Source organism: Diadema antillarum, unplaced genomic scaffold (assembly GCF_040938485.1).
Source record: "Diadema antillarum isolate AM-2024a unplaced genomic scaffold, OU_Dant_1.0 seq00000173_RagTag, whole genome shotgun sequence".
Classification (NCBI taxonomy): Eukaryota; Metazoa; Echinodermata; class Echinoidea; order Diadematoida; family Diadematidae; genus Diadema; species Diadema antillarum.
The window spans coordinates 900,614-913,528 of NW_027271242.1; the positions used below are offsets into that span (position 1 = coordinate 900,614).

The following is a 12,915-nucleotide window of genomic DNA, read 5'->3' on the forward strand; positions in this document are numbered from 1 at the left end:
TTCAGTTAAAGAACCTTAGGTGCCTATAGGCCCGCAATGTTTTCGGATTAACGAACTTTCGGAATAACGTAAGAACATCATCACCTGCATCGGGTCTAGGGAAGGAAGGAAGGAGGGAAGGAAGGAAGAAGTAAAAAGAAAAGAAAAGAAATAGTATGCGACAATCATTAAAACAGGGACAATTGTATCACTTTGGCCAGTTAAAAAAAAATCAATAACAACAACAAAACACAGATTTGGATCACGTGCATACGTACAATACACACACCAGCTTATAGCTATATAGCTGTACATACAGTCAACATAACGTAACACTCAGTGCAGCAGAGGCATGTTACTCAAGCTGGAGAGGTTGTTCTGTACTCGTCGCTCTGCGACCGAATGGGGAAATCAGTCCGCAGTTTGGAACGCAAAGTAGCCAAGCAAACACACAAAAAAGAAGAGTCGTCAGCTGTGACGTCCGACAACATGACCTCCTCGAAATGTTTCATGTTTGTGTCGTTTTTCATTATTTTGCTTTGCGGTGTTTTACTCGGTAAGTACGCTAGCTGGCAATGCAACACTGATGCACTGGTGGTGCTGGTGGTATGGTGTGGTTCATGAAGTAAGGTGGAATTTGCTGCCCAGATCCCCAGACCCGGAGACGTAGCACGGCCGGGGTGTTTCCCCACACCTTACTGCATTGTCTTTTGGTCACTCAAACCACAGTTCATTTTGGTAGTTTTACGCAAGGCAGTTGCTTACCAAAATGTAGTAACAGTTCGGGCATGTGTCAATGCATTATGCGGCAGATCTAAAATGTAGTTTAACACAGTTGAAAAGAGTCTGTCTGCGATAACGTAAACTTGTCAGGTCCCTCTCTAGACTCTATGTCTACTCGCTTTAGTTTAGATAAACAAGCTCTGTTAGTGTTGGCACTGCATGGTCTGTGTCCAGCCTCCCAGAGCTATCTGTGTTAGTGAGTGTGACTGTGTGATGAAGCCTTTATGATCAAATGATCAATAGGCCTAACGTTACATTTTATGTACTTTTACACGGGAGGAAGATTAATGCAAAAGGGCGGCTTGACAAAGACTGCTGTGTCCTGTGATTGACATTGTAGTTTGTACAACCTACCAATAACCACCTTCTTGTCAACTTGAAACTTTTGTACCGACATTATTGCAACAGTGGCAAGAATCCAAGATGTGATAGTGTCAGTGATACAAAGGAATATTGATTTTTAATACTGCTATTTAAGTTTCTGTGGATAGCAGCGTGGCATTGGGATAGGGCCTACGTATGTATGATGTATGGTTGGGGCACCACCTATCGGCAGGGCACCTTCCCATCGGCACCCTGCGTGGTGCGTATTATCATGGCTGTTTGCGTATAGAACGAAAAGGTACGCGCAGGATTAGGTGTCACTAGCTATAAAGACAATAAAAACGAAGAAACGAAAATCAAACTCAAACAAACCAAGCTAAAAATTACACATCCGCTCAGTAACGACGCATGGCTGTGAAATTCACGTGTATTACCTATGGCCTGTGAAATTCACGTGTATTACCTATGCAGTGAAATTCACGTGTATACCTATGGAGGGGAGGGGGTGCCGATCGCAAGGTTCCCTTTTTAGCTGCGCGAAGAAAACGGAACGCACGCACTAAAATTGCGCTATTTTAAAACGGAGATTCATAATCAACGAGACGGTCACGACATTCAAAACTGCAGTATTTATGGCATATTTGAGGTAAGAATTAGGCGGATTTGTGTTATATTTTTAGAATAAACAAGGTACAGATCCTTAGGGTGACGATACATGGTACCCCCAACCCTACACGTAGGCCCTACCGTGGAGCTAGACAGCTGGGAGTAAGGTCAAGGAGGCTTGACCAGCTGGGATGTCCGAGAATTCCTTAGCTAACTTTTCACAGCTTTTTATCACTGGTTTTCTATGTCTTAAATTACGAGCACAATGGAAGAATCTCTACTGGAGCTGACCATTCCCATATTTTCCAAGAACGAGTGTACGCTTTGGTGCACATATTTGTTGACACTTAGCCTTTTGGGCGCTGCCGATATTCTTTGTTTTCAAATGTACTCTGGTGGCAGCTAATGAAGATCAATTCAATTATACCAGCCATGTTTCCCCCTAACTGTGACCAGCCCGAACGCGAAGCTTTCAAGCTGCATATAGTAGGATTTGGGGTCTCGTATACGGGGTAGTATCACCCGTAAATTCCAACTTAAATACCAGGTACCGTACTAAAAAATGCTTCAATTTCCATACAAACAGATGTAGTCCAATTGTTGACAACTTGCATCGTTGAACAGTTGGTTCCTCCAATAGTCCCTTTCTGTCCCAATTGATAACTTTAAATGATTCAGTCAAGAGAAATCTGTGAGAACAACAACTGCTCCATATGACGGATTTGAAACCTGTGCTCATGCGCTAACCGGTAGCAGTGTAGCCTTTTGACAAGGCACTCTCCCTGGGCAACATTGTATGGTGCCAGGTTGGTCTCTGCTGGGCGTATTTTACTCAAACCCTTTACTTGCCACAACTCAGGGAAAGGGCCTTCTCCAAGGGCTAAAAACATTTCTCTACATATTCACATCACCAATGCGCAATGTGCCACGCAAAGGTTATTTCGAAAAATGAAGGAAGGAATTGGGAGTATAGAGATGAACTTGTAGAAAAACATCTTTTCAAGACCATAGGATCGATCTGGAAATGTGCAAGTGCACAACGTGGATGAATTAGATACAGAACGTATGTATAGTTTAAAAGTAAGCCGTGTGCTGGTAAAATCGGACAGTTGTTGGAGGTGCTTGAATTTGTGTTTTTTTTTCATCGTGCAGAAACACAACTCTGTTGACTCGTGGTGCTCCTTATGCACAGTTATACTGTGGGCACTCCCACAGTACAACTATGTAGGGGTCTACAAGGAGTGCCCCGGGGTTAGTTTCCCCTATGCTACCAAATCCTTGATTATCCCCTTATCTATCCTCCCTCAGACTTTCATCTGACCATAAAAATTGAATTATTTGAAATGAATTGAGACAGATAAGTATAGAACTATATCATATTGGAAAAGAATGTAAGTTGTTGAATTTGTGGATAAGTGACCCGTCAAAATGACAGTTTTTATGAACAGACATTAAATACAGCATGTGGGACTATACATGTGTATGAGCGATATTTAACCTTGTGATTTTACATAAAGAACTAAAGTTCAGCATCAGAATTCTGAATTTTATTGTGTGAAATCTAAAAATTATGTTTCCCTAACTTCCTGTAGGCTCCCCTAATAATTACCTCATAGGACCTCATCACTCTGGTTACAAACCTCAAAAAAATAGAAATATAAATAGTTATCAAGAAGTTATATGAGTAAATAATATATATCAACAGTTTTGAGTCATACTGTATTTCAGCTACTGAGGAAATTTGAGCAGCATATTTTATGGACACTGCTTCTGTCTAGTTTCAAGATCAACACTATTTCCACTGCAAGAACATCTTGTAAATCAAAGGTGCTGCAAGTTGTTGGGTTTCAGGCATACGTAGTTTTACCAATTTACAAGCATGTTATCCATTCTATATACTCAATTCTGAAATCTCTATGGATACATTTAATACACAGACCACCAGGTTCCTGTATAGAACAGCTTAAGTCTTACCATGAGTTTAACCCGTTGAGGACGGGTTGATTTTGCTGCAACATGCGTTTCCCATAGACCCTTGCCCGAGTATACTTGGGACTCATCCTCAACGGGTTAATATACCATCCCATCTGTGAAACATTCCTGTCACATACATGTAGCATGGTATACAACTGCATTTAATAAGCTGTTTCCTTGCAGTGCTTTTGTAAGATGTTATGGACTTAAAGGTGCATGGTCCCGGTGTTTTAGTCAAATGCGTACGCGGGCGCATGGCGCAAGTTTCCTATAGAGACCTATGTACGCTATCGACTCCTCTTTAGCGCTTACGCTGTGGCCCACTTCCCCGAGTCCGAAGAAGTCCGATTCACTGTAGTCAGTGGTCCGATCACAGTTCGGCTCATGATTCGGCTGAGGGGGATGACAGCTTTAGCAAACTTCTTTTGTGATGCCATAATAAGAAGCACATATGCACGCACCCGACAGAGAAGACAACGAAGGCAACGTTACTTAGCAACACCTACGCACTTTACTCTTGATGACAGCTCAACTTCGGTAATCTTGGTATCAATGCTAACGGTGATCGGCAGTATCATCAACAGCGCCCTCCACACTACCGGGACTATGCACCTTTAAATCAACATGATTTGGTATGAGAGGGAGGGGAAAAAGATCAAGCTACACTTTGTCTCTGCATTTTCTGTGACATTGTTGTCTTGCAGATGAGCGAATTTATATGTATAAAAGAAATCCCAGTAAATCTTACATTAATTAGCTTGAATGTGTACTGATTATCAACTGGAAATGTACACTTGAGTGAGTGTTTTCTGTTGTTATTGTTGTTGTTTGCATGGACAGGTCAATCAACAGATGAAGCAGATGTGAGAACATACAAGGATAATGAAGTTCTTGAGCACTCCACGAAGGATGTCACCTATAAGTTCGATTTAAACCATGGACAAGCCTCTGACACAGCATTTGTCTACATTGTCAGTGGCCTTGATCAGCAGATTTTTTTCTGGATACAGACCAAACAGTGCTATGAGGTGGGTGATCCTGTGTCTTGACTTATGAGTGATTTTAAAAGTAGAGTGCAATCTATTGCCTGGGTCATGGTAGTCACAATAATGACAGTGAGGGCAATGATGATCAGATGATGACGACAGTAGTAGAAGTAGAAGAAGAAAATGTTGTGATTGTAGTAGTATACTGTAGTAGTGGTGGTGGAAGTGGTAGAGATAGTGGTAGCAGTAGTGGTACAAGTAGTAGTAGTAGTAGTAATGGTAATGGTGATGGTAATGGTAATGGTGATGGTAGTGGTAGTGGTAGTAGTGGTAGCAATAGTAGTAGAAAGTGTCATAGTTGTTAAATAAAAATAGCAATCATCACCATCATCACCATCATGTAATGTTTGCTACTCTAATGTATCAAAAGCCAAAGTCAAGGAGTACAAAGAGTGAGCAGTTTTGCTTTTTCAATCTAGAGCAAAGAAAACATGTATTTTTCAATGACAGATAAAATGTTATGACCTTCATTTTGATACAAGTCAATGCAGTGTTAACCCATTAGTAACTGAACTGCCCATAACAGCCCGTGTAACCGCCCACCTTATTACTCCCTTAAATGCCCAAAACTACCCTTATGCTCTTTTATAGTTTTATTGTTTTCATATAGCAATTAGAATATATAATTACATAATTTAAAAGAGGTCAATGGTCAACAAAAGTATGTCAGAATTACTTCTGAAACAGACCATTATCTTGGGAAAGTTTAATAGGCTTTTAAATAAATATAGATTATTATAGACAAAAATAAACATGCAGTGAGCTATTTTACATTATTTAGAAAGTTGTTGAAATGAGAGTGATATTGCTGTACCTTCTAGGGAACCATCCCCCGTAGGCCATTATGTATGAAATCATTAGTTGCTAATGCTAAAGGGTTAATGTTAAATGATGTGTTTGTCACTCTCAATCCACTCCTTACTCCCTCTCTGGCTGTGTTACTTGATAACGAACTTATCATTTGTCTATAACTCTGTTATATACATCCTGTATGTATACACAATATACATGTGCGGTACATTTTATTTGTATGTATCCTACGTTTTCCTCTCTCCCCAGTGTAAATATATTCTTTTGGGGCCAGTTTCTCCCCGCAAGACTGTTGAGCTGATCACGGACACAACATGGGCAGTTGACATCGTGTTCAACTTTGACGAGACAGATTCTTCAAATGCCACCGTCTGCAGGTGAGTTGTGACACTTTTTGTTTGTGTGGCATCGTCATAGTCACATTTTACCATAACTTCGTTCTGTATGCCAAGGGTGCAAGGGACATCTAGTGCTTATGCAATTGTGCAAGATGCGCTCACCAGAAATGTTGTGATGTGCTCACAAGAAATTTTCAGATCAGGAGAATGATAATGAATGACAGGATTGTGCTGATGAAAGCTGGAGGCCAAAGGTTATGATCAAGTGATGTATGGTAGGGCCTATCTGCTTCTGCTGTAAAGATGAATTTCAATAGTTTTTGACTTTCCACAAAATTTTTTAAAAATGGATCAGACCATGTGCTGTAAAAGTGGAAATTTTCACAATACTGTAAATGGACATTTTCGCGGTGTTAGACATTTTCGTGCATTTAGCGCAATTAGAAACTAGCACAAAAATAAAAGCCTGCAAATATTTTTTCGAGCCATATGTTCCTGTAGTTATCTTGTTACCGCGGGATTAAAAACATGAGAAACTCTTCTTGCTCGGCCGAATGCAAAAAATTAGTCGCGCGAAAATGTCCACTTTTACAGTAATGGAAATTTTCATGCATTTTGCGCAACTAGAAGCTAGTGCAAAAATAGAATCATGCGAGTATTCCGCTATTTCATATTCCAGCAGTTAAAGTCCTGATTCCACAGAATTAAAAACATGCAAACTTCATCTAACCCAGCCAAGCACAAAATATCCATTTTTACAGTGAGTGATGACTGCACTGACCACATTTGAGTAAAATCTGGAATTAGAGGCAAACAGAATCCAGACACTTCTTCACCTACACCGTGAAATCTCATATGGTCTTTTAGGATTTGTGGCGATGTTTAATAGGAATACTAATCACTGCATAGTACCACAGCAACTGACTCTGGGAATGCCTTGCTGTGTAGTTTTGCCGATAGCACCTGCAAACACTTAGGATAGTGTGGGACTACAGCATGTTAACAGCAACAACATTGGTATCATGTCTTTGCTGCACAGTATGACCTACCACTTCAGACAGTCTGGCAACTACTCGTTGTATGTCAACTACAATAAAACCAGCAACAATTTTGCCTGCACGAGAATCCTGTCCAACAACCCGCCAGATGTCTATATCCGTAAGTATCGGTACTTCAGAAAATGGGAACTGAGTGATTTTTCGCACATGGCTGATATCAGCGATATAAGCCTATTTTTATTTCTCGCATGAGAGTGTTTTTCCTTTGTATCTCCCAAAATATGTGTATGTTAATAGTATTTTCATGTGAAATCAGTCAAAAGCAAATTTTGTTTGATGAAAATGTCCACTCTGCACAATGTTTCACATTTAGTTAATCTTGAAGTTTAGTGCTTTTCATTAAATACAATTGAATGAAGTGTACATGGTGTATTGCTGTGAAATATAGCCAGTAATTGGCAAGATAATGGCCCCATTGCCATAGGCTGCCCTAGTCATATAGGAAACAGGCAACTTCAGTGGTCTTTCCCAGATGAGCTGTGATAATGACTAATTGGTCAAGGCCAATGGCCGACAGACTCTTTCCCATTCTCGTCATTAGCCAAGTGTCAGTTGAGTCATGACACATGTTACAAGCATTCCAAACAAGGGCAATGTTTCTGTCAATTGAAAATCTGTCCAACCTGATTTTGTCCGAAAACGAAAAAATATCACAAATAATTCTTACCCTTCCATGTGTGCTTCTCTTAAGGTGAACATTCAAAGAAAATTACCATTTGGCATAAATTTATATGCTGCGTTTATGCTCTAGAATCTTAGAAAGGACAAAATGTATGATTTTTGCTCATTCATAACAAGAGCAAATAGAAAATTCATACAATGTCTGCAGTAATGCAAGCACTTTGAATGAATTCAGGAAAATTCAGACAAGGTTTTGCTGACATCATGAAATGGACCAATGTAACAGCAGACAATGTGTCGCAGCTAAAACACAAATCATAAGTGCACTCATTGGTACTGAAGAAGAGGTGGTAAATTACTTCGAATTATGCTAATTGTGATATTCGAAATGAAAGGTGGTACAGAACGCTACTATACCCGTATCCAGCTTTGAAACCATCGCTGGAAAGGCTTATATTTAAGATTGTAGAATGTAAGGGCCATTACATTTTCAAGTGTGAAAAGCCCATTTGACAAGGCTGAATGTACATGTAAATGAACAGCAAACCACCTGGCATGACAGTGCGGCTGAATGCATAACTCAAAACAGTAGCAAGGTGAAGCGAATGCTTACAATGACTTTTGCCAAAGTGTTCGGGGCAGGCATGTACCTGAGAGACATGGAATTTTACCTTCTGTAAATTGAAAGATTGTTGCTACTGTTGATGTTTTTAAAGCAGATTATTAAAATAACATGGAAAAGCATGAGATTCACTTTACATTGGTATGGCCATATCATAATCCCAGCTAAATACCTATATAATGCTCACCAAGGAAAACATTTACACCTTGGAACCTTTGCATTGTCTATAGGACTTAGTCTGCTTTTGCTTTGCGGATTCCATTCAGTGGTGTCATGAGTATCAGGCGTGTTCGGCAAGTTTTGGTAGGTTTTTGAAAAAGAAAGGAGAATGGTATTCTCGCATTATGTTGCACAAATCTTTTTTTTTGTAAGGTGGGGAATTGTAATTACTGGAGCTGGCTTAAACTCTATTTGCAATTTCATGAAATATTATTCATGTTTTATGATTTTGAATGGGCATTTTGAGACGGTATCACACAATCAATGTTGTGATGACATTTGTCATCAGACTCGAGAAACCATGGCTGCATGAATGTCTTTATTCAGGATGTCGATTAAGCATTTTCATATGAACTTTGACCTTCCTTTGCAGCTATCTATGTTGCCATGGGAATACTTTTCGGGCTTGCCATCTTCTACATCCTTCTCAGGATTTTGTGGAGGTAAGGATTTCATAGACGTAATTTAACTCCCCCCCCCAAAAAAAAAACAACAAACAAACAAACAAACAAACACACAAACAACAACAACAACAACAACAAAACAAAAATAAAAAACAAAGCAAAGTAAAATAAAAAATAAAAACAACAAACAACAAACAAGAAGACAGAGAAAGCAGCAGCAAATAAATACAAGACAAAAGTTACATTAAAGCAGAGGCTGCAATACGTCAAGCTAGTTTCTTTCCACCTGTGTTCTGTTTTAAGTATTATTGTAAAGCAGGATATTTGGGCAGCATGAAAGTATCGCAAATTGGAGCTCACAGCCTTTTTTGTGGCATGAAATTTTCACGAATTACCACTGGCATTCATTGCATATTGTGTAGACAAGCACTTTTGCATGCATTTTGATTTTGCGAATCTTGGCTCACGTGAAATTTGCAAGATTAAAATGCAGGCAGACATTTCTGGTTTTACAGTAAGTACCTCACAGTCTCGGCTCCAGACAATTAATGACCAATGTGATAAACTCTTTTGAGCTATGCTGAGACAGACTGCCATCAGTAGAAACAGCAATGAATGGTAGTAGCCTTCATTATGGATTTGCTGCCTGGGTGATATGTGGTAGTCTCTTCACGGCTGGAAACAGAAAGTCCCTTCATATAAATGAATCATACCCTCTTTAATTGTCACTGTTATGATGCAACCTGAAAATTTGCATCATCATAGTTTAAAGGACATTTGACAAATAGCTATCCATAAAAAAAAAGAAAAGTACAGTGTAACACCCAAAAATATACAAAGGGGATACACCTGTATGTTGTTAAGCGAGTATGAAATATCAGAAGGATTTGTATGCACAGTGTATGCTATTATATACAAATGCCGGTTTACGCATATATTTATATTTATGATTTCATACACACACATGTATGGGAAGGATGAGATGTCTTAATGGGAAAACATTCCAAGCCTCCGCGAGCCTTCTTTATTCATTGTTACCGTCCAGAAATAGCATGGAGCTGAGTGGATATGCACAATGTGTATAGATGCAAGTGTGTGACTGTGCTATTGTTATAGTTTGGTTTGGAGGGAGGGGATTGGATAGTGTTAGGAAGATGAACAAAAATCTAATCTGATAAGTCCCCCATTGTACTGACCAAGGACCATTCATGCCTTGTATTGTGCCGACAATGTGCAGGTATCAGAACCCATGGTTTTGCGCTTTATTGGTTTCCATCACTTTGGATCACTTTCTCCCATACTGTGGCCACAGCCCACTTAAAACTCATTGAGGACGGGCTGATTTTGCTATGACACGCATTTCCCATGGACAGCTGCCCAAGTATACTCAGGACTAGTCTCCAATGAGTTAACGCCCTGTGTGCACAGGGTATTAAAATGGAGTTGCTTTTAGTGGATGTTAACATCGACTGAGTACTATGCTTAATCCATCCAATCTAAGAAAGTGTGGTGTGGAGCTGTTGTGTCTTTTTATCTCTTTGTGTGCTGTGGTGTAAACCCCCTGTGTGCCACACTATTCTGAGACAGCAACATAGTCATGTTTTGGGAAAACAATCTATTCTTCAAATCTATGTAACTTTTATATAGATCTTCGTTACCCTGGACATGTAATGAGCAAAGTTTTAGAGAAAATGCCAAGCTTTTGCTTTGATATAAGTTGTGTGAAAAATCTATGATTGTTTTTTCATTCAAATGAACAGTAGCTATGTTGTTGTAGAGGCATACTTTTGCACATTCAACAGTGACAGAAACTTGAATTTACTCGCAAAGCTAGTAGGAAACACTGCTTAATAATTGTTAATCACCACATAAAATGCGAAGTACATGTCACAGGAATAGGATCGCGGGAAGCGCTTTCTTTGTTTGTTGTACTTGGTGATTTATCTATCAGTGTGGGCAGCTTGTGCATTAAAGCAGAATATGCGAACTTGGCACACCGTCGTCTGAGTCTGGCATGAAAATATGCCACATAAAGAGTTAATAACAACAATAATTACAATTTACTATATATTGCACTACTTCCATTAATGAAATGCTCGAGGCTCACTTATAGATGAAAGCACAAAGATAAAATATTAAAGAAATAGGAAAAGTTCAAAGATCATGAAACAATCACATGATGTTGTTATAAAATCATTATAAAATGGTTATATGGATCCAAATCAAATGATTGGCTGAGAGCAATCACGTGACCAGTCTTTTATTTTGCCTAGCATACCCAGCGAGCTTAAGTTTTTGCCATTGACCGTGTACTAATGACCAATACAGTTGAACCTCTCTTATCCGGCCTCCATTTATCCGGATCTCTCTATTATACGGACGCAATCTCGCCGTGATTTTTTTTTTTTTTTTTTTAATTACGGGAGGAAAGGGGGATTCCCAACTCCTTGAGAACTCCTACACAAACCCATATGAATTACACATTACTTCCAAGATAATCCAACATGATTAACATATATTACATCAAATTTCCTTCCAAATTGCTTACCTTCAGACATTTTAACATCCCCAAACATCCCCAAATCATCGCAAGAACATGGACAGATTATGCGCTCGAGTCCTCTCACATCGCATTGCCACATATAGGTCCATACACAGCTGTCGATATGACTAGATAGACATGCATTGTTTCGAGTCATTGGCTGAACAACGAATGATATTAAACACTCAAAAATTGTTCACACACAGTACACACACAAAGAGAGAGAGAGGGAGACCATCTAACAATGGCGACCTACAGTCGACTTTGCTGAGCCGTGATGATCGAATTTTGAAGCGTAGTTTCGTCGACTCGTACTGTATATTTTCAAGATCTACTTGATACATTTCTTAATAATTATTTAGGTAATCATCCCAAGAATTTATAAAAGAAAATGATTTCATTCTTGCAAACACGAACCTCTATTTTGGGGTCTGTTACTGAGTGTAACAATGAAAAGGTTGCAGTATACACATTACTACATGTGGTACTACAATGGGCTACATCAGTACATGTGTATGTATATGTACATGTATAAAGCATTGAGTCTCTCGTATCCGGCCAAATCCCTTATCCGGATGAGCCCCGGTCCCGACTTGTCCGGATACGAGAGGTTCAACTGTACTAGCGTTACTGTGGCTTGCCGTAATCACCCTCAATGACAGCACTATTGCATTGACACACACTCGGTCAGTCACAAACACATGCTCAATCACCAATTCACTGCAAACAGGAATTTTTATATACCGTGTAATGAGTAAATATGTAGCTGAGTCATAATTTACATGTAGCAATACATTTTGCAAGATTGAAGTTCCTATTTCTCTCCCAAATTGACAAGTGGGAGTCAAGAATTTGTTAGTATTAAGGATGTTCATATATGTGGGCTCAAGTCTTTGGAATGATCTTATATATTATCACGTCTCCTCCATGTGCACGTTTAATTTCTCTCTTCAGAGACCTGTCTAATGGATTGGATTGATAAATGAAATTCAAGGCTGTCCACTTTAGTCACAGGCATGTAGTGAATGGAATGTAGCACACTGAAGAAGCAATAATGATGATGATGATGATGATGATTTTTTTTTAATGATGGTTATGATTTGATGTATTTTATTTGTATATATAATTTTCTTTGTGTGTGTGTGTGTGTGTATGTGGGTGTGTGTGTGCGTGTGCGTGCAAATGCAGTTATGTACAAATGTAGTAAGTAGTATGTAAACTGTAAAGCATGCCAAGAATGCCTGGTAGTAAGACATCTAATTGTTATTGTCATCCTTTATCATCATTATCATATCATTATCGTTACTAATGATTTTATTATCATCACTATTAATCTTTATTACTTTAGATCCACAATGGGAATGTTGTCACATCATAAATGACATTACAAATCAAGTTTGAAGTAAATGTGCTGTCCGTCCTGTCATAAGTAATGATTGTTGTTGTTTTTTACCGCACAGTTCTGGATCGGTGCTAACCTTCATGGTGTACCTTGGTATGGAGAGAGCTGTCTCAAGTGTAAGTGTTAGAGAAAAAAAAAAGAGGAAACAAAAAAAAAAAAATTTCAAACATGTTAGTCAGCGATGGTG

The 12,915-nt window shown here is 39.1% G+C and overlaps 1 protein-coding gene across 1 annotated transcript in view; it reads left to right on the top strand.

Annotated features, from left to right (window-relative positions):
- Positions 1–351: 351 nt before the first annotated feature.
- The window catches only part of LOC139728334 (heparan-alpha-glucosaminide N-acetyltransferase-like), a 79,902-nt gene continuing 67,338 nt past the window's right edge, over positions 352–12,915 (top strand). Inside the window, exons 1-6 of the mRNA XM_071639279.1 lie at positions 352–535; positions 4,507–4,694; positions 5,772–5,899; positions 6,900–7,018; positions 8,754–8,823; positions 12,787–12,844. Of these exons, the coding sequence (XP_071495380.1) occupies positions 382–535; positions 4,507–4,694; positions 5,772–5,899; positions 6,900–7,018; positions 8,754–8,823; positions 12,787–12,844 (717 nt within the window). The 5' untranslated portion in view covers positions 352–381. The remainder of the gene's footprint in view (positions 536–4,506; positions 4,695–5,771; positions 5,900–6,899; positions 7,019–8,753; positions 8,824–12,786; positions 12,845–12,915) is intronic.